The sequence below is a fragment of the Drosophila tropicalis genome, unplaced genomic scaffold (assembly GCF_018151085.1).
Source record: "Drosophila tropicalis isolate 14030-0801.00 unplaced genomic scaffold, ASM1815108v1 contig_694, whole genome shotgun sequence".
In the NCBI taxonomy this organism is placed as follows: Eukaryota; Metazoa; Arthropoda; class Insecta; order Diptera; family Drosophilidae; genus Drosophila; species Drosophila tropicalis.
This window is the reverse complement of record NW_027173176.1, coordinates 1,640,000-1,661,515: the sequence shown is the minus strand read 5'-3', so window position 1 is coordinate 1,661,515 and position 21,516 is coordinate 1,640,000. Positions and strand designations below refer to the sequence as shown.

The following is a 21,516-nucleotide window of genomic DNA, read 5'->3' as shown; positions in this document are numbered from 1 at the left end:
TTCGCTGGCCGTTCATGAACTACAAAAAGCAAAAATGTACATACATACTCTATAGACGTATAGTAGTATAGAGCTGTTGAGGTGTGTATGTACATATGTATGTATGTATCTTGGTGTATGCACAAACTATCAAACAAACGCACTGCGCCGAAAACGTGTGCTGTGCGTTTTGCATTGTATCAGCAGCAATTCAACTTTGACGTTTGGCTAGGCAACAATGCAACAACGAGGTAAATCTCTCTTTCTTTCCCGCTCTCATTCTCTCTAGTGGGACTATTGCCTCAATTGATCGACAATTGAAATACTCTAACTATCACAACACTCTATGTATGTACATACATATATGTATCTCTACATGCAGTTCCACCACTTTAACAGCAAAAAAAAAAAAGAAGAGATACCCAAAAGGGGGGTTCTGCATCTTTAAACACAAAACTGCGTTTTGCAAGTTCATAGCAAAACAATGAAATCCAACAAATTAAATAAGCAATGTTAATAGAATTGGATTAGAAGACAGTGAAACTAACTATTAAATTATGAGCTTGACTCTTTTGTTCGTTTCTGCCCCCTAGATGCCAGGCATATTTGTAATCCATTTAGGGATTTTATTTAGTGGAAGTTTGTATCGAAGGATTTTTAAAATTTCCAGACCACAAAAAGTGTTTATACTACCTATTGCCTACTTTTGGGGGCCAAATTCACGAAATGCACTAGCCATGTCAGATTTATCAATAATTTTAGTTTGTCATGTAGTAACACTCGCCCTCAGGTTTAAATTTAACTCTTACTAAGAGTAATTTATGGTTTATCTTCATCTTTCAGGGTCGATGAAATAATTAATAGATGAAACTGGTAACTAAAAGTTAAGAATGTATTTTCTTTTTTATTGAGGCCCTAATACATACATACATACATATAAGTTTCCTTGTTTCCTTAGTTAAAGTTACATGACAAAATAGATATTGTCAGCTACTCAGCTGTTAGTCCATGTATTTGTTACATCCAAGTTTACCAGTTATCTAGAACATGAGATCACATTTTTGCACCTTATCGCAAGTGTTTTTGATTTATTTGTCAAATAAAGTGACTCAAGAGGTTTCCCGTTCCCTATACGAGAAAAGAAAGCAAAGATATAATAATATTTACACTCACATTTGTCATTTTGCCTAATTGTGCAATTCGTTGCATGTGTAGCAGCTAATGTACCCCAGGTCTTTAATATTTCATAGAACTTTGGCAGCGACGTTCGACGGCCTAGAAGTTTTCTACGCCAACGAGCAAAAATGAAAAAAAAAAAAAACAAGTAGGAAAAAAAACAACAACTAAAACCGAGAGGCAAAGACCAAACATGCTCTACAGCAAATGCAATTTGGTGCTTGTTTGTTTGTTGTTTCTTTGTTGTTGTTGTTGTTGTTGTTGCTTGATAAATGGGTGCAGCGTTTTATTTTGTTGTTGTTTCTTTTTTGGTTTTGGTTTTCGTTTTAGTTTATTTTTTTTTTTTTTTTTTTATTTTAAATTTATGTATCTTATTTGTATCTACGCTGAAATAATTATCTGCATTGCATTTCAAAAGAGGCAACAACATTTTTGTTAAGCAAATTTATTCTCTATGTCTGTTTGTCTGTGTGTGTGTGTGTGTGTGTGTGTCGAATAGAAACGTGATCAGAAGTCGATCTACATACATAAATATATAGAGTCAGACAAAATATAGAGGCTATATAATACATACATAAAGCAAATCACATTTTCAAAGCATTTACGAAACTCAAAATAATTACACATATTAAATAAAAACTCTGAAAGCGAACAATCAAAATAGTGAAAGTGCACACAAAAAATAATCTAAAGAATTGAAACTATATAAAATTAATTTCTTACATAATCAAAGCTAATCAAAAAACAAATGAAAAGTAAAACAAACGAAAACGTGAAAAGTTCTTTTTAAATATAGGTTAAATTTTACGAGCTTTTCTAGAGAAGTAAATAAAATTAAATTGAATTTTAAAAATTGGTCAAAAAGTTTACAGAATTAAATATTTATTAAGTTGGTGATTATTTCAGATATTTTACAAATAATCTTTGGTAATTTCATCTATTTTCCTCAGATTGTTTTTATGTAATTTTCTAATAACTTAAAAAAAAAATATATTTCATAGTATATTTTAAAATGTAATGAACTATGATAATGATGTAATAAATTGAATTTCTTGATGATTACATATTCAAGCCAATTCGAACTAATTTTGAAATAATTTTGTGGTAATTTCATCTATTTTTCCTCATAATGTATTTTCGTTTCTAAATATATAAAGTTTCTAAATAAAAAATTTCAAAACCTTTTGTAAATTGTGCATAACAAAATAATAACAATTAACAAATTTAGTTTTTCTTCTTGTTCCTTATGAAAAAGATGACAAAAGTTGTTAATTTTCTATTATAACTATAACTGATATCCATCATTATCTTTAAGCATAGCAAGTAACTATAGTAATAATTAATTAACAAATGATAAGAGCTTATCTTCACACATTTTAAAGTTAGGTCATAAATTAGACAAGTTTTCGGTAATTCTTTCTTTCACTTATGTATAAGATAGATTGATTAATCTTTTTTGGCATGTCTAGTTTTAGTTAAATTGTTTCTTATAAATAAATTATAGACACTGTCATATTTGTTTTGAGAACATTTTCAAAAAGAAAAAAAAAATTAAATTTTCAGCGATACTTTTCGATAGTTTCAACCATATATGTATATATAATTGTTTGTTTTGCTTGTGAAATAAATTTAAAGAGATTGAACATGCAGCATCGACGGCCAGTAACAATGAAAAGTGTGTCCTCGCATAGCTTGGATCCTGGCCATCAAGTGCAGACGGAGGCGGAGGATCCACGCAAGCGTGGCATATTACGCAATACTTGCTGTTGCCAATATAGAAAAAGATTGCGTAGCAGCCGTCGAACGAATATATTCAAAGGTCTAATGACCATTATGGGCATTACGTTAGCGATGAGTATACTCATTCTGAATGGCATGGAGGTGAGTGAAACAGCCAGTGAACTGGGTCTGAAGGCAACGGCCTCAGCATCGGGGGCTATGGATATAAACCAAGCCAAAGATGCCCTTTGGATGGGCATAAAAAATATATTCGCTAGCATCGGCGAATTAATGCCCCCTCAACAGGTGGCAGACGAAGAGTCGGTGGAGGAGAAAGAGGAGCCAAGTGAAACGGAACATTCAAATCATTATCATTACAAAGAAAAGCGTTTGGATACACAACTAATTTTTCAACAGATTGGCAAGAAAGTGCTTAATCAGGAGCAGGCCTTGAAACGCCTGGAGCGGGCATTTGATAGGGATGGCAAATTGAATTCAGTCGCCCTATTGGGTCCGCCCGGCGTGGGCAAGTCTTTGACGGCCAGGACATTGGATCGGCATTTCCCATGGCCGGAAAATGTGCACACCTATTTATGGAGCACCTATGTTCCCGATGAAGCTCGCAAATTTCATATGCTCAGGCAATTTGTTGAAAATCTCTCAGATTGTGGCAAAAATCTATTAATTATTGACAATCTATCGACATGTGACTATAGCATTGTGCCTATATTCAATGAAATGACGGCAAGGGCATCCAATCAAAGTGTTTTCATTCTCTATATATTCAATTTGGATACCGAACAGTATTGGGAGCAATTTGATATTCTGCAAAATTTACCAGATGAGACAGCTATAGTTAATTTTCGTTTCTTTGGACGTTATGAACTAATGGATTGTCTGGAAAATGAGCTAGAAAAGAGACACGAATATTTAGACCAAAAGACAATAGAGCGGATCATAAACAAAATTTACAATGATTACTCTGCCACGGGCTGTAAGGGTATAAGCGAGCTTGTATTGCAGCGTGGCTTCTCAGAAATGGTTTGAGATACCAACACACATTCATATCTAGGTACATATGTATAAATAAATTCTGATTCGTCTACCATTACACTGTGTGTGATCCAAAGTATTCACTTTTTTCTATCTGTTTTGTTGTCCCAAATAAAATAGTGGAAATTTTCCACATAGATTTGTGGGTACGAGTGAGGGAGACTTTGTACATATATGGCCAGTTTTCACTTGCAAAACTTTTCCGCTTTGGCAACAATTATACTAGCTGACTCAGCTGATATCGAGGAGGCCCCCAGGGACAGAGACAGACACCAAACACCATACACCATACACCATAGTCGGCGAACCCAAACCAAACCAAACAAAAAAAAATCTCTAAGCCCAAGCCCCCTCTCTCTCTATCTTTCTCTTATTTGCTCTATTGTTTTTTCTGCATGCGGTAAAAGTCGGTTTTGAGGGCCAACAAACTTTTACCTAAAGCATAATGACACATAGAGGAGACATAATTACCGCTGAACCCAAGCGAACCAACCGCCAAGTGATCTCCGCTTGACAGCTGATGGAGCTCTGCAACTCTTCGAGCTTTGAAGCTAGAGTTGAGAGTTGAGTTGAGTTTAGACTTAGACCTGGGAGATGATAATGATGATGATGATGATGTTGATGATAATGGAGCCAGAGGAAGCCAAAGAGTCGCCCCGCTAAGAGACCCCAAGAGCGTTGACTGATTTATGAAGACACTTTTGCAAGTCGCCCAACTTGATTTTCATAAACCGTTACCGTCTCGGCGTTTGTCTGCGCCGTCTGCCTTATTGTTAGTATTTTGTATGTGGTTTTTTTTTTCTTTTCTGTTTTTGTCTTTATAATACTCTATATTGGGCAATATCAGGCTTATATGTGTAAATATTGGGTATATCTACTACATGTGGCTCTTTAGGTGATAAGCCAGTTATCTGCTTAAAAACCCTAAAACAAGATTGATTTAAAGGGAGATAAAAAAAGTAATTTGTGAAAGATCTAGCTATAGATCCGCTCATTTTAGGGAAAGGGAAATCAGTTAAGGGACGAAAGGTTTTCCCCTTATTTAACTCTCAAGGGATACGTCATTGATTCCTGCAAGATTTAGACTTGATTTACTGTTCAAAACCTATCATTAGGTGTACACTAGATTCTAAGAGAATCGATTGGTAGTTACGATTTTAAATTAGGAGGTTTATGTTCATATAATTAGAGTATTTCTAATTCGTACAAGTCTCGGATACTTTTTGACTTTGTCTTTTCTGTTTCGCTTTGTCTTGGTTATTTTTTTTTTTGTTTTGTACTTTTTGTATTATTTTGTTGTTGTTTTTGTTGTGTTGTCTGCCGTTTGAGGTTTCCTCAATTTTGTCTATTACACGGCTCTGAATTGAAGTGTCTTGTACATTTTTTTTTTTTTTTTTTTGAGCAAAGTTGTGTTTGTTGCTAAGCGCCCAAATGACTAGTTGACTGGCTGTCCCCATCTTTGTCGTTCGTTTCGCCAAGCTCTGGCTTGGCTTGGTTTGGCTTTCGGTCTGGTTTGGTTTGGTCTGGTCGGTTGGTTAGGTTAGTTCGTTCGTTGGTTGGCTGGCTGGCTGGTTGGTTGGTTGGTTAGCTGGTTTGGTTTGGTAATCATGTTGGCAAGATCTTCCAGCTGTTTTTTTTTTTTTGTATTTTGGAAGAGTTGCCCCAGTTGTTGCTTGGCGAGGTTAATCGCCAGCGTAATGGTAATGGTTTTATGTTTCTTTTGCTGCTTCTCCAAATCAGCTGATGTCTGCCGTCTGATAATGATGAGTAAGCGCTTTTAATGCCATGAACTTCGAGCCACTTCCATGAACATACATACATACATACATATGTAGACAATAATAATTGTATCTTGGCACATTGAAAAATATTTGTGATTAGACCTGGGCTAGGCCCTGCTAAATAACTTAGTCATTTAGAAATATTGATAAGCAAATTATCCAACACTTCATATTCGATGATTTAACAAGGTCTTCTTCGTCTCAATCTCCTCCACTATCTCTTCAAAGACCACTTCACAAATGTTCCATTGTAATGAAACCCAAAAAAAAAAAAAAAAAAAAAAGAAAAACGAGTAAAGGAAAAAACCCATAGCACTCTTTTTTCTCCCTTTGTTGCTGATGAAGCAGCAGCGTCTGTATTTCGAGTGATAGACAAATATTTTCGAGTTGTGCGTAATGTATGCGGCATGCAACCCTTTTTCTCGGCGCACTTCACTTCAAATCTATGTATGTATGTATGTATGTATATGTGGTACGGCACACTTGAGGACTTGAAACTCTCTTAAGGGTTCTTCGCAGTCTGAGATGAACTTCATTAATACTGAACTTTTGATGACTAAGCGATAGACTTCCATGGCAGAGCAGGCAACCGAAATGAATTGACTCTCTATCGTTAGGCACAATGTTAATGTTAACGGTCCATGCTTAATCTTTAACGATATATCAATGTTTAGGTAGCTTCACAAAAGCATCTTTTGATTAATTGCTTTATTTAGTGATGATACCAGATTGCGATAACACACACAAATTGATCGGCATCGATAAAAGAAACTAAAATAATTGAAAGTCTTTCCGAATTTACTAGCATTACATCTGAAATAGAAGTCAGAAAAGGCCCTTAAAAGTAGGGTCCTACTCCCTGCCCTTAGTACCAGGTTTATTGGTCAACGATCTATGGCTGACGAAAGTTCGAAGAAAACAATCTTATTCTAAGTCATAGTTTAGGTTCATTGTGACTACATTTTTTGGCTTTTGTTTGTAGTAGTAGACTTATCTTACTGTCAAAGTTAATGCCATCTCCAATAGAAGATCTATTCAAGTTCAAGTAAAATTGATCAAGACAATGAAACTTTGGTTAGACTCAAAGATTGGATTACATAACGGTGATCCCTACAATAAAAAAGCAAACTCAAAGAGACAAAAAATAGAAAAGAAAACTCTTTCCCGATTGATACATGAAGATAACAACAAATGGATTTATAAGAATCATCTTGCAGCACTTTTAGATTGCTTTTAATGCTGCATAAAAAACGTTAAAAAGTAGCGCAAATGTGCGCCACATGACAGCTTGAGCGACGATGGCGATGGCGATTGCGATGGCGATGGCGATGGCGATGGCGAGATGGCGATTCCGATGGCAATGTCGATGGCAGCATAAATTAAGCACAAACTAATTAAATGCGTTTCAATTGAAGTTGAAACTGACAGCAGCCGCCATTTGCCATCGAAAATAATGAGCAGCATATTGCTATCTTTTCCTCGTCCCTCCCCCTCTCACTCTTTTACTCTATTGCTCTTTCACTGTGTGTGTGTGTGTGTGTGTGTGTATATATATTGTGTATCTTTGTATCTTGCAGATACACTTGGGCATTCGCCAAAGACTCTCACGTACAACATGTCTGTGTCCATCTACAAAATTTAATTTTGCTACTCTCATTGGAGCTGTTGTTATTGGATGCTGGTTGCTGATACATTTTCTCCTTCTTCTTCCTTCATTTGTTAGAATTTGACTTACATCAAAAAACTTCTTTGGGCTCTCCGAGCTCTCTCTAAAATTTGATGGAAATGTGTTTGAAATGTTCTGAGCGTCACAACAACTAACCGAAAAGCGCGAAGCCCTAAAAAAAAACAAATGTAAGAGGAGTGAAGAGAACGATAGAGAAAGAGAAAGCAAGAGCAAGGGGGCGGCACTGGAAAAATACCAAATGCCATACCAAAAGCCCAAATGAAATGAAAATATTTCATCAAATGAAATGAAAGTTAATCATAGCAAAGAAAACGCATTCAGTAGATTTTCACTATGAACGAAGCCACACAAAAGCCATCAAAATAAAGCAAAAAAATAGCAAATACACAGTATAGTCGATATCTAGATACCCTGTAATCAATAATTACAACAATTTACTTCCAAAAAAAACATCCCTTAAACTACTTGTAATTAGAACTGATCGATCAACTTGCTCTTGTTGCCTTTAAAGGGTATTTAATCAATTTGTCTGAACATTGTCTAGGGTAGCACAAAATGCTTATAAGAAAATAACAAATACGAGAAAAGAGAAGCTACAAAATTGTTACTGTCTCTGAGCTCTGTTTTGTTCTTTAAAACAATTAAAGCAAATGTCAATTGAATGGCGTACGGAGAAACGTTAATTAAATTAATTGAGACAAGCAAAGGCGAGAGAGAAAGAGTCTCTTACATACATTGTAGTTACATATAGCTGACGATGACGATGATGATGATGATTGTGATTGTGATGATTATATGACCACCATCCCTTAGACTAGGGGAGCAATAAGACACACACGCAGATACTGTAACTGACCTGCACTTTGAGAATTGTGTGGGTAGTGACCTCTCTGTATTAGATGACAATTCGTTTTATTCAATCAAAAAAAGACTTACAGCTCAGATACACTGAAAGAAATTTAGTTACAATTCTTTACAAACGAAATTATAGATATTAATGTCAATTTTTTTTTATAAATTATCAATTAAAGCATTGAGACAAAACAGAAAAGTGATTTGTTTTTAACTTAGGTATTCAAATCATAAAAATGTATATATATACCTTTATTTATATACTGCAATCATTAAAAATTAATTGATAGATACTTGAGATACTTCGTTCTTAAAACTCATTGCAAGATTTATTCGAAAAAGAAATGCTTAAGGTACTTGAAAATAATTTTTTTATTGTTTAATCAGCAGAAAGCAATTCAAATTTCTGTGTATGTACATTTCAAACTTTTACGATCAATTTTATTAATATTTTGCTTTCAATTTGATTGCCTGCAACTATTTTAAATTCAATGGAGAATAAAAAAAAAATTCATTTTCGAGTTGGCTTCAAAGACTTTGAAATTTGAACTAAGAACAAAAAAAATTAAATAAAAATATTTCTAGTTAACTTCAAAGACTTTGAAATCTGATGTGCTTTAGTTGTCGTTCTCTCTTTATAATAAGCCTGCTGTGGGATATGCAATCTATACCCAGGGCTAACCCATAGAAGCATCGAAGAACCAAGCAGAAGTAGAAGTTTCTTTTTAATTTGCATTGCCCATAGCAGAAAAAAGTTGAGGTTTTCATTTATTAGAATGAGAGAGAGGGGTGGGATGTGCCACAGCGGCAAGAGCAAAAGCAACAGCAGGGGCAGCAACTGACCCAACTGGTTAGTTGCCGGTTATTTGTCCCTCTTGTTGTCTTCTACTCCCTTCCATTCCCATCACTTCCTCTTCTTCGTCTTCTTTTTCTTTTCTATAGTCTTCTCCTTTTGCAGCTCCTCCAACTGCTGGTCCGCCTCCTGCAGCCCCACTAAACTTTGTTGAGACTCAACTTCAACTCTTTCAACACTACTGGAGTTACACACCTACCACACTTTGTTGTCGTCTGTCTCTCATTCTCCTTCTTTGTTTGGCTTGCCCCTGGACCCTGGCCATGCCCCTGCCTCTGGCCGCTGCTTCTCACCCCCTTCTACGAGTGTGTCTTTCTGGCAATTCCTTGTGTTGTTTACGTTTAGCGCGGATTTCTTCATTCCACGCTGGTTTGTTTTGATTTTTAAAAACCAAAAAAAAAAAAAGTTTAAAAAAAAAACCAAAAAAAAAAAAAAGGTTGCGCTACAAAAACTGGCTGCTGCTCTTGTTTGTTGTTCTTTGGGCTTTTAGATATTTGGCTTTTGTTTTTGTAGTTTCAAAACAGACAAAACACAAATTGGCTAATCGACTTGAGATACTCTAACCCAAAAGTTAGGGTCTTCTGTTCAACCCTTGGCCAACTGAAGGTTTATCATGGCTTTCATCTATCTTTCAGAACCCTATGGACTCTTCTGTGTATAGAGTATTGAAAAAAAAGAGGCACAGAATACAAGATGATGCCTTTAACTGGGCTGAAGGTTTATTATTATTTAGCAAAACAATTTTGTTTGGCATGAAATGGGACTCTAAGAGCATCTGCCTGGATTTGTCACTCAACTACTTGTACTTTATAGACTACCTAGCTGTGCCTCTCTCTCTCTCTCTCCTCCCCTCTCTTTAGGGTTCACCCTTTGACACCTAATTAAGATTCATAGGTAGAGTAATCTCTGTAGAAAAATATATTCAAATTGGTATTGAAGTTTAGTTGAAAGTTAACTTTTAAATATCTCATTCAATAATGTTTATAACGAAACTAAATGAAGAAATGAGTATCATTTTCACAGCGGTTTTCGTTTATGTAGCTTAAAACCGTTTCAGCTTTTCGGTAAGTTTTTGTGCGTTAATGACATTTTGTGTTGTTGCCGGATAACAATGCTTTTTGGCTTTCTTCCCCAAGGAAGTGGGACAAGGGGAAGGGGTAAGTAACGATTAACAGTTTCTGTTACAATGGCAGCAAGCGATTCGCCATTTTTCCCTTCTGATCTTCTGAAGTTTTTAAGAACTTTGCTGCTGCTACTGCTGCTGCTGTTGAGCTCAACCAAAACTGATTAATTTATCAAAAGGTACTTTGACTTTATTCAACTGTTGCAAATGGGCCATCTAATCGTCCCGTCCCACCATCTAACCAACCAACCATTCCCACCATCGTTCCCTTCTCTCTATCCGGACGGACGACCTCTTGCCCGTCCGCCCGCTTAACCGCCACCGCGGGAGCTGCAAAACAGAGAACAGAACAGAAATAATAAACACCAACAAGTGTCGTAAAAACAAATTAACGGCAATGGAGCGAGAGTTCTCCGGCCAAAGGCACACACACACCCAAGCAAAAGCAAAGGCAAACACTTGCCTCCGGCCTAAGTTTTAAATGAGCAAACATTATTTTAATTTATAGCATCGCCTTTGCCTCTGCCACTGCCTATGCCTTCACTTCTCCACCAATTCTGTTGGTTCCCAAAACATTTCGTTTCGTCCCCACATAGCACTAATCCGCCGAACAAAATGCGGCATTTCCCTATGCTCCTCTTTTGCGTCTGTATTACGTGTCCATGTAGATACATACATACATACATATGTATGTGACTGTATGTACGGATGTTTTCCCAAAGGGACAGCTGCATTTGAGAGAATTAGAGAACTTCCAGTGTTTTCGATTCGTATTAGTTAGAGAATACAGCAACACACACACTCACATAAGCGAGGGTAGTCTCTAAAGTAATTGACTGTAACTATTTTGCCTCTCTAACTAATGTGTTATGCATCAGCGCTAAAGCTGTGTCAGCAGAAACCCCCAAAAATCCAAAAACTGAGCATACAAGATTTGCTTGACTTCAATTCACTTGATTATCATCATTTATTGATGCCCAATTTTGTGAATAAATCAGGTCAGAGGTCAATCAGATCGATTAATAGTAAATCTGCATTCATTACTCTCTCCTTTTTGAGTAGATGAACCGTATATTGATGGGCAGAGTGATATTCTTAATGGGTACACGTCTAAAAAACGAATTTTAAAAAAAATGTTCGATAACTAAGTCGATTCTTTTAGGGGAAATAGTTCTTAAATTATCCTGAGAGTTGTTGTTTCTCTGCTTACCTCTCTTATAAAAATGTTTTTCAGCAAAAGAAATCAAAAACCAATTGCTTTCTCATTAAAGACAACTCTTGATTTCGAAAGACTTTAAATTTTAGGCATTGAATCCGTAAGTTTTGGATTTATTAGAATAAAATTGCATACCACCCTCGTTTCATTGTAAATGTACGTATGTATGTATGTATGTATGTTCATATATGCAAAAAGGGAATGTGAGAAGGAGAATGGGATAAAAAGGGAGTTAGTATCAAGGATATGAAGGTATTACTTCACCTTTGAAATTGCATAACTGAGGCTAAAAGTTTTCTCCATGAAATTTAAACTAGTTGTTGCCTTCAATTAGGAAGACTGGATATAGGGTTGGGTTAGATTGGGCACCTTCCACTACCCTCTCAAGTGGGCTGTGGGCACTTTTATGACGAAAGCCAGATGTCGATGAAGCTGCCACAACATGCTTGTTCATACCATACTTGCCATCTGGCCAGGGCCTGGATGGGATGCTATACGATGCGATACGATGCGATGCGAGACGATGGTATGGGAGCACACTCATGAGTGTGTGTGTGTGCGATTGTATGAGTCATGGTCTGCTCTGTTCCGCATATGTTTTTACTTAGGGCATCATCATCATCATCATCTTCACGATTTGATGATGCATTTCGACTTAAATTTAGTGGCAAAACATTGTTGAGCGCATTAAGCAATTATGCTGCAGCCATCACGAAGATAAAATACTATTTGAAGACATTCTCTGCACCGATTCCAAAATTCATTGCTCCACACACACACACACAGACAGATGTGAACGCATCAAGTGCAATGCTTTGGGTAGGGTACTGCGGGTATTTTTGTGGGGGTAACAATGGGGGCGAAATTCTAAGTAAGTATCATATTCCCACCAAATAAGGTCATTTCTTCTATATTTTGTTCTCAGTGCTTCGAGTGAATTAATGGATTTTATATCTCCATCAATTACAATTCTCAAGTTGCTATTACCACATCCACAATTTACCATTTTATATATTGAAAATCGAAATTCTTTATTTCTTTCAAAATTGATCTTAAAGGCGGTGTATTTCTAATAAATTAAAAGACTCACTTTTTGATACAATTAGGGCACTAAAACACATACTTTTTTCCCCCTCCCTTTTACGGTTTGTAGCTAATTGCCAACGAGAGAGTAAAGACAAAAAAAAAGAAGAAAAGTTTTGTCCAAAAGTTTTTTTTTTTTGCCCCAAAACTAAAAGCCGTTTTAGTTCCCCCCCATTTTGTTTTTTTTTTTTTTTTTTGGTGGGGATTCGTTTTGGACCTGAAACATTTAGTTGTTGGGCTAGTTAGGGTTATGATTTTGATGTTGATGAAGTGCCACAATTCACCAGGAAGCAGAGCCAATGCATGAATGAGTGATGTGGCTGATGGATGTGAACGTATGTGGGGCAGAGAGATAGGGTAGTCCTGCGGGCAGTTCAACCCTCGCTTAGTTTCGATAAGTGTGCGGCGGCTTCACCCACATACACATATACACAAACGCACACACAGTTCCTATTTGAAGTTGATGGATGACAATGGTCACTACCTACCATACCCTGCTTACCCGGTTACCTCCCTCTCTATATACACAAGTTTAATGTAAGCCTACTGCTCTCTAGACCCCTTCCATCTTAAAGAACTGGTATGCCATGTACTTGATAAATGATCAGGCATTATGAATGCTTTTCGACCCCAAAAACTGCCCATTTTCTATGTAACCAAATTGAGGATTTGTTCGGCTTTTTGAGTAAAATATTACATTTAGTAGTTGAAAACATACAAAACAAAGAAGTAAAATGCTCTTAGATACTAATTGGATCATGGAACATTTCTTTTAACTCACCCAATTGTAATGTATCTCTATATTCTAAGACTATTTTGAAATCTAGAATTTCCTTAAGTTCAAAAAATATCATTATGTTTTCTATATAAACGAGATGGCCAAAGGAATGGCAAATGATATGGAATTGATTTGTCTTCTATCGATTTCTATCTGAAGACAACACGATTTAGGCGATTTAGTCATACGATATCTCTTAGGGTCATGACTCTTGTAGGGTACACATATATTGTCGTCTTTATTTAAGTATCTGAAATCACTGTTATTTAATAAGAATTTCTCTTAAGTTGGCAAAAAAAAAAAAAAAAAACATTTTCTACTTCAGAAACTCTTCTTCTACTCTTTATCTATATATCGAAAACTCATACATATATTTCGGTTGCCTTAAGTGTCTTTAAGACTAATTTGAATAAATTTGAATTTAGTTTCATCAAAATATTAACATAAATATCACTTATAATGCTCTGCTGCCACCATAATATATATCTTTTATACAAATGACTCACATCATTATAAACAGTTTGGAGGATCCAAGAAACTAATTCTTCTATCATATAATTGTGACCATTATATTTAGCATAAGCAAACATTTTCGGTTGGTTGTTTTTTTTTTCTCACTCTCTCCAATATTTTTTTTTTTTTTTTTTGTGGGTGCGTATGTGTTTGTAGTTGAGGAAGTCAAATGTGTAATTAAAGGGAAACGTTATGGCCATGGGCGTAGATAGGATAATGTTGTCATCTATAGGTCGAACATCAACTGTAAACTTAAGATAATAATAATTTTGGTAGTTAACTTGAAAAGTCGTTAATATTGACATCAGGTGGAAAAAAAGGATTTGTTTTGAAAAAGAAGATGCCTTGAAAATCTGAAGGATTAGTTTAAATTAAAGTAAAATAATTTTGAGGGGAAATATTTCGACAACAACATTTGAAAGTCTAGCCTCTCGTTTGGTTTTGGTTTTGTTTTCCTTTTTTACCCTACGTCCCTGACAATGGCTTCATTTTGGGTTTGGTCAAGTAAGTCCTATTTAGTGAAGAATTATGCAAATATCAGGAAAAGCGAGATAGAGTGAAAACACATTAGAGAGGGTCTCAGCTGCTGTTTAAATGCAAATTAAATGCCGTGGAAATTATACATAAATACATACAAACATTGTATACATTTATGTAAACTTAATGTAGTATATACATACTAGCTGACTGGTACTTACATGCTTACAAAAATGATGTTCCATGTGAGAGTGGGAGTGGGAGTGAGAGAGGGGGAATTGGTAGAGGCCGCACAACACAATTAACTGACCACAACAAAAAATCTATAATTAAAACCACATACAATTTGTTGGCATAAATAAAATAAAATATATGTAAATATATTTTTGTGTGTCTCTCACATGCATACACTCTTCATGTGTGTGTGTGTGTGTCTATAGGTCTTTTAATTCTGCGTTTATAATAATGCTACACACGCACACACTTGGCACGTTTTGAAAATGGAATTGTCAATGTTATGGGAATACGACACGTTAGTTATACATATATACATATGTATAGGTATGTATAAAAATTTGTATATATATATATATAAGTAGATTTATGTGTAGATATATTTTTTTTGACAAATTAATTTGATATTCCACTAACATTGCACACGTCATTTCGTATTTTTTAATTTGACAACTGACATTTTGATGTGCAATTAACGATTATAAAGAATATAGAAACGAAACGAACAAACAAACCAAAAAAAAACAAATTTCCATACCCTATAACTAATAGCTTATATCTGGGTATAACAGACACTCGAAAAGAAACATTTTGTCCTCCATTTTTGGAACTTAAATCTATGACATTTTATACTCTATGCAGGGTATTTGGATTATCGGTTACTTCTATTCAATTGTTGTTTGCTTTTTAAGTAGTGAAAGCGTTTGATTGTAGCACGAGTTTGTACTTATACAAAAAAAAAAAACAGTAGAAAAAAACAATAAACATATTAAAAATTTACTTACAATTATTGAAGATTACACGACAAAAACGCACGAACCTTTGCCCTTATGGAACTAACATTTATTTTGACAAATTCATTAAATATCATATTGATTTTATTGAAAAAGTTAAAGAGAACCCATTACAATTTGAAAACAATTTAAGCCTCCACTTTTTGTCAACTGATAAACTTATTATAATTATAAACATTTTAATTAAATTCTCTTGCTCTGATAGATAAGCACTAGAAAATGATAGATAAGATTTCAGAATTTGTTGAAAATTGTTAACCAAGAGCAAATATAGGAATTAACCACACTTTGTTCATTGTAAATACTTTGTATTGAAATTGTTGATGTTTGGATTTATCAACAAGATAAAATCCACATACAACTTAAGTAAGCATTGGTAACATTTCATAGGTAAAAAGTTTCCATAAATTAAGTAAACTAACAATACTCTTACATAGCTTAACTTTATTTGTTGGTGTGAAATTAATTAGGAATTCTGTTAAAGTAATATTTTAAATGCCTGAAAAAAGGTTTTTTGTTATTAAATTATTATAAAAGTATCGTTTATTAACAATCTTACTTGTTATCATTTGAAATGGCAAAACTTTAAGCAATGATTTCAAATTTTCTTTCATTAATTTTCCAATATTATGGCTATCGATATGTAAAGTTTTGTGTTAAGCACACAATATTTGTTTTCTTAATTTTTGATTTATTGAATTCTTTTGCTTAGAATTTATCTCAGCATTGCCATCGCACCGTGGTCCTTTGTGCAAATAATGGTCAACATTTTAGAGCCTCTTTGTTTCAGATTGATATCTTTAAAAGTTGGGGATTTTTTTTTTTTTTTTTTGACTTAACGAGACACTGTGCATCGTCTACACTTGGTTACGCAATCAAAATTGATTTCCACTTTGATGGCTACGCATTATTTTGCACATTAAACTGATTATGGACAAAAAAAAAAAAACAAAACAACAACAACAACGAGAGGAAAGCAAGCAAGAACAAATTTTTGGAAAAAAAAAAAAAAACTAGATAGATGTCAAACTTTGCCCTGGCCTCTGATGGGCTCAAAGTGAATTTAGTAATTTATTGAAGACACTAGTAGATGAGATGGCGAGAGGTCTCTCTTCCTCTCTATCCCTCTTTCTCTGTAAAGTGAACTGTCATAAATAAAATAAATAAATATATATTTTGCTCAGCCAATTTGTGCTTTATAATCAAGGATGATGCCCAGCGGCAACGACGAAAAGGAGGCTCAAAATCAAATCTATTGACGAACCTCCGGACATGATGCTACACGTGATGCCATTGAAATGGAACATCTTTCATTAGTCCTAGACCATATTGAGAATCTGAGAAGGATAGGTGGTTAGGGGGAGAATGGCAGAGAACGATACTCTACGAATTGGTAGCTTAAAGAAGAAACTCTGGCCATAACTTTCAGGCATGCGGCTGTTGCCTCCGCCCATCACCCATCACCCATCATTTGCCTTGTGCCAGAATTTGGCACTTCAAAAATCCTGTGAAATCTGTGACCAATGGCCGGGCCAAGCATTCTTCTCGTTTTTCATTTAGACCCCGGTGAATTTATTAGCATAATGCGTAAAAATATATCGCCAACGTTTCAGGGTTTCACTTATTTGACAGCTTTTCCTAGCTTCTTTGCTTGACTGCCCTCGTCCGCATCCGCAAAACGCGGCTCCGTGTCCTCTCATTCTTCCTTTTGCTCTCTTTCCACCTTTCTCTCTCACTCTCTCTCCGTCCCTTTTCTCATTGTTCATTATGTTAATAAGCGCAAAAGGCAAACGCGAAAATTTTTCCTATAATGAATCCCTCTCGACCAGCACCAGCAGCAGCTCACTCGAAATCTCTAATATTCAAGTTTATTATGTCATCTTTGGATGGGACAGACGACAAGGATTGACGTGAACGACAACGAGGACAGCGACAGCAACAGCAACAGCAACAACGACGACGACGACGAGAACAAGGAGATGAGGGGCACAATAAGGACGCTTTGCTGCAATGGCGCCATAAAGTTTATTCGTGTACGAAAAATACCTATTTGTTTTAATACGGAAACTGAGAGGAGAAAACTGCCAGAGAACTGGGCACAAGTGGGCACAATACAGGGCGATAGAAAGAGAGTAAGTAAGTGGGTGGGCCAAAAGAGGCAGAGGCAGAGGAAAGACCTGGCCCTGGACACTTGTCCGGCGGCCATGTCGCAAAAATCATGGGGGAAAAAAAGGGTAATGAGCAGAGCAGCTGCAGCCAACGGGCAAGCATTGACGAGGCACTCCCCATACAAATCGACACAATTATTTTTGGCAACTTTTGTTGTTGCCTCCTGTCGGTTGGGTTCTCCGGTCTTCGGTCTTGTACTTTCGTCAGAGTTCGTCAAATTGGAACATTTACATAAATTACACAAAAGAGTGAGAAATACGAAATAGCAAGGATATGTACATATATTGAAAGTACAGAAAATATGAAACCAAATATTATTCTTCGACAAAAAAGTGTTGAATATAAGCAAACAAAAGAAACCATTCAATTTCATTTGGTTAGGCCGTTCACATGGATTCATCCAGTATCTATATATGTATGTATCTTTAACTAGCTAAAATATGAGCCAACAACAACGGAATCTAATATATGTTTTAACTAGATTAATGTTAGCTGAAACACTGTATGGGATTCTCTAGTATGACTTGTTTTAAAAATGGGGTGGTTCTATTTAACTAAATGGGAGTGTATATATACCAATTTCTTTTCCATTTAAGTAACTTCTAATACTAAAGTTCTTTATTGTTTGACTTGACAAGCCAAAACGCATTTGGAAGCAGAAGAAACACATTTAATTTGTAAAACATTTAAATTCTCATATTCTTCTTTCAGATTCTAGCAATTTATGGCAAGTTGTAAAGCGAGGAGAAAAAAAAGAAGGAAAACTAAAAAGAATTTGAATGACAAATGAATCTGTCTGTTCAAAAAACGGACAACAATAAACTGAATAAAGTCAGAACAGAATAAAACTGAACTAAACTCTCTGTGTGGCATCATGCCCCATGGGACTTACAGATGAAGAAATGAATATATTCTCATTATGCTCAATTGAACTTTTTCACATTCCTTTTTCCGTATTTAAAAATATATTTAAGGCTTCTTCACTCCACTCTAAGAAGGCATAGAAAATGCAAGAAAAAAATAAAGGAAAGGGCAAAAAATGGGGGAAAAAAAGGAAAGAAGGCGCAAAAAAAAAAAAAGGAAAATAAAAAGGAAAGAAAAATCATTAGACACAGCTGGGCGCCAAACTGAGTTTGAGTAATAATAACTTTCAATTGCGGTTTATGCAGCCGGACGGACTGACGGACTGGAAGTAAATGTGAACTTAAACCTGGTCGACGACTATATGGACATGGACACGGACATGGACATGGATGTGGACATGTACAAGGACACGGACCACAACCAAACCAAACCAAACTGAGGCGAGTGAGTCCCTGAATTTTAAATATTTATGAAATGTGTTGTAAGTAGCAAATTGTGTTTGTCGGCTTCGCATCGCTTTTCAAATGGTTCACAAAGTCATTCAACTGGCCCACCAACATCACCACCACCACCACCCATTATCATCACCCAACCGTCCTTTGTCCCTCCTAGCTCTCTCTCTCTCTCTCTCTCTACCTCTACCTCTCCTTCTCTATCTCTGGCTGCCTGCCTCTTTATTTATTTATTTATTTATGCCTGTGCGTTTGGTTTTTTGGGTCCGTCTTTTTGGCTCCTTTGTGTGTGCAGCAGCAACAACATTTTCAAAAGCACAAAACTTATTTTAATTTTAATAGAAATTAATGAGGTAATCTTCGTTGACTGACTTTGCTTTTCCTTGCCGCTGCCTTTTGTGGCAAATGGATTTTAATTTTCAGGGTCCACAAGGAAAAAAAGCAAAACAAATTTTTTTGTAACTTTTCTCTGATGGAAATTTTTTTTTTTTTGGGTAGGAGGTCGGGCAAAGTTAAATAACTGTACAGATTTATAATTGTTAGAGCTACAGATTGAAGCCCAACAACAAATTGCTAAGTAAATATTACTTGTTTATGCAAATGCAACAATCAGCTATGAAAAATGCGAAGTAGGTTAGAGAATTGGCTGTTGAAGCGGAATCAACGAATGCGTCTTTGAGCCGTATTATGTATTTCCTTCCTTTAGTTATAATTCTCAACTATTTCAAGCAATACTAATGTAGATAAACAATCTGCTGAGCCAAAATATTGTCAGAAGTTCCAATGATTCAGTTTCTTGACCCTCAGGCTTTACTCTTCACTACTCGTCCCTTTCGCTCTGGCTTGTTCACTCTCTCACTGTCGCTCTTTCTGTCTTTCAGGGCATTAAGTAATCGTAATGGTAATCGTAAGTAATCCCCGGCTAAGTCATTGTGATGCAGCACTTTGAAGTGAGTTGTTTTTTGGCCAGTTCTTAGCACTTAAACAGCAACAAACAAACACACACACACACACACACACACACTCGCACTGTATGTGTGTTTGTGTGTGTGGTGGGGGAGGGGGTAGAAAATGAAAGAACATTTTGCACGCGCTGCCGCCTTAATGACGACGATTAAAATGCACTGGGCAGGGCCATGACAGGGACGCAGGTGCATGAGCTGTTTCGAGTGGGTGTGGCATGCCATGATGGAGACACGGTTTCTGCTTCAAGCTCAGGCTAAGGGACTGAGGCTGGTGACACTTTGTGCGATACATGAAAAACTCATAAAGCAAAAAGGAAACAATTACAAATATACGAGACGAGTACATCATACATATATACATATATGTGTGTATACAAGAGGGGAGTGCATGTAGTACATACATTTATATTAGACTGGTTTTTTTTTCTTCTTTATATAGAAGAAAAAAAAAACATTTTCAAAGATTTCAAAGAAATTAGGAATATTTAAGATGTTTTTAAAAGTGAATTAGTCATATGTTTCCAAAAAATAAAAAGAAATTCAAAACGTTTCATATTTTTTCAAATTGTAGGCCCACCTGTCGTATACGTGATATTATTATTTTTTAACCCTTTTAAGATTTTTCTTCGTTTTTTTGTTGGACAAGTTTCGCAACCTTTGTGACTTGCTTTGGCTACAACAGCAACAACAACAAGGAAAAAGGAGAACCAGACTAATGTATGTGCCACCTAAACATGTGTGTTGTTCGTATGTGTGTGTGTGTGTGTTTCTTTTTTTTTTTTTTGAGCTATGAATGATGCTGTTAGATGGGTCCGGTGGAGGGGGGAGGAAAGTGCTGTAACGGCTGCGCAGATGTTTGAAGGATTTCTCCTGTTACAATTTGTTTTTAACAAGTATAGCCCCCCCACTACCATCACCACATCCATCCCGACATCCCGCCAGCATCCCTCTTCATTTTTTTTTGCCCTCTTCCCCCGCCATCTCTTCTTCTTGTACTAGCAGTAGCAGTAGCAGCAACAGCAGCAGTTTCAGCGCATTCCTTTTTATTTCCTTTTATGGTTTTTCTTCTTCGTTTTTGGTTGTTTTTTTTTTTTTTTTTTTTTTTCGTTGTGCTGAAGAGTGAAATTGTTTCCGCCGCACTTAACGATGCGGCGAGCTCTTCTTCGTCTTTCATTTTGGTTGGGCAAAACATTTCCGCAGCTCGTCGCATAATTTAATGCAAATACCACGCCTCCACTCCGCTCCGCTCTCCAGTCTCTGTCTTTTTCTATCCCGCCTCCATTTCCTTGTACATCCATGCCACCTATCTCCCCCCCGCCCAACTGCCATCTTTTCCCAACTGTGTGTGTGTGTGTGTGTGTGCGTTTCCTCTTCCTTTCGTTTTGTTGACATCATTGCGTACAACTAAATATCGATTTTAATAAGAGAGCAGCAAGCCAACATACAACATTTTGTGTGCTCTTCCTCCTTTTTCATCGTCTCTACCTCCTTCTCTTCTTCATCTACTACTTATTTCTTGTTTCTCCTTCTCTTACACACTCTCTATGTGCATTTCACTGGCTTTTTGTCCTTGAGCTGACCTTTGGGATGCTGACTGTTCTAGCTGGCTCCTTCTATTGCTGCTGCTGCATCTGATGTCGTTCTTGGGATCCTTGAGCCAACTGCATCATGACATTGAGTTGGCTTTGCTGGCAGCAAGAATTGGTGGGGTGGGGGGGGCTGTGGGGGGCGATTAGAGAAGTAAACTT

General features: G+C 36.2%; 1 protein-coding gene and 1 long non-coding RNA gene across 2 annotated transcripts in view; one reads left to right on the top strand and one right to left on the bottom strand.

Annotated features, from left to right (window-relative positions):
• Positions 1-21,516, bottom strand: part of LOC137579331 (uncharacterized) — a 101,776-nt gene that overhangs the window by 60,126 nt on the left and 20,134 nt on the right. The window lies entirely within an intron of this gene.
• LOC137579291 (uncharacterized) lies at positions 2,654-4,000 on the top strand. Its single transcript, XM_068293011.1, has one exon. The coding sequence runs from the start codon at positions 2,800-2,802 to the stop codon at positions 3,919-3,921; it is 1,122 nt and encodes a 373-aa protein (XP_068149112.1). The 5' UTR covers positions 2,654-2,799; the 3' UTR covers positions 3,922-4,000.

Bases quoted from the DNA above. Each gene is read 5' to 3' on its own strand.
- LOC137579291 (XM_068293011.1), top strand. From the start codon at position 2,800: ATGCAGCATCGACGGCCAGTAACAATGAAAAGTGTGTCCTCGCATAGC.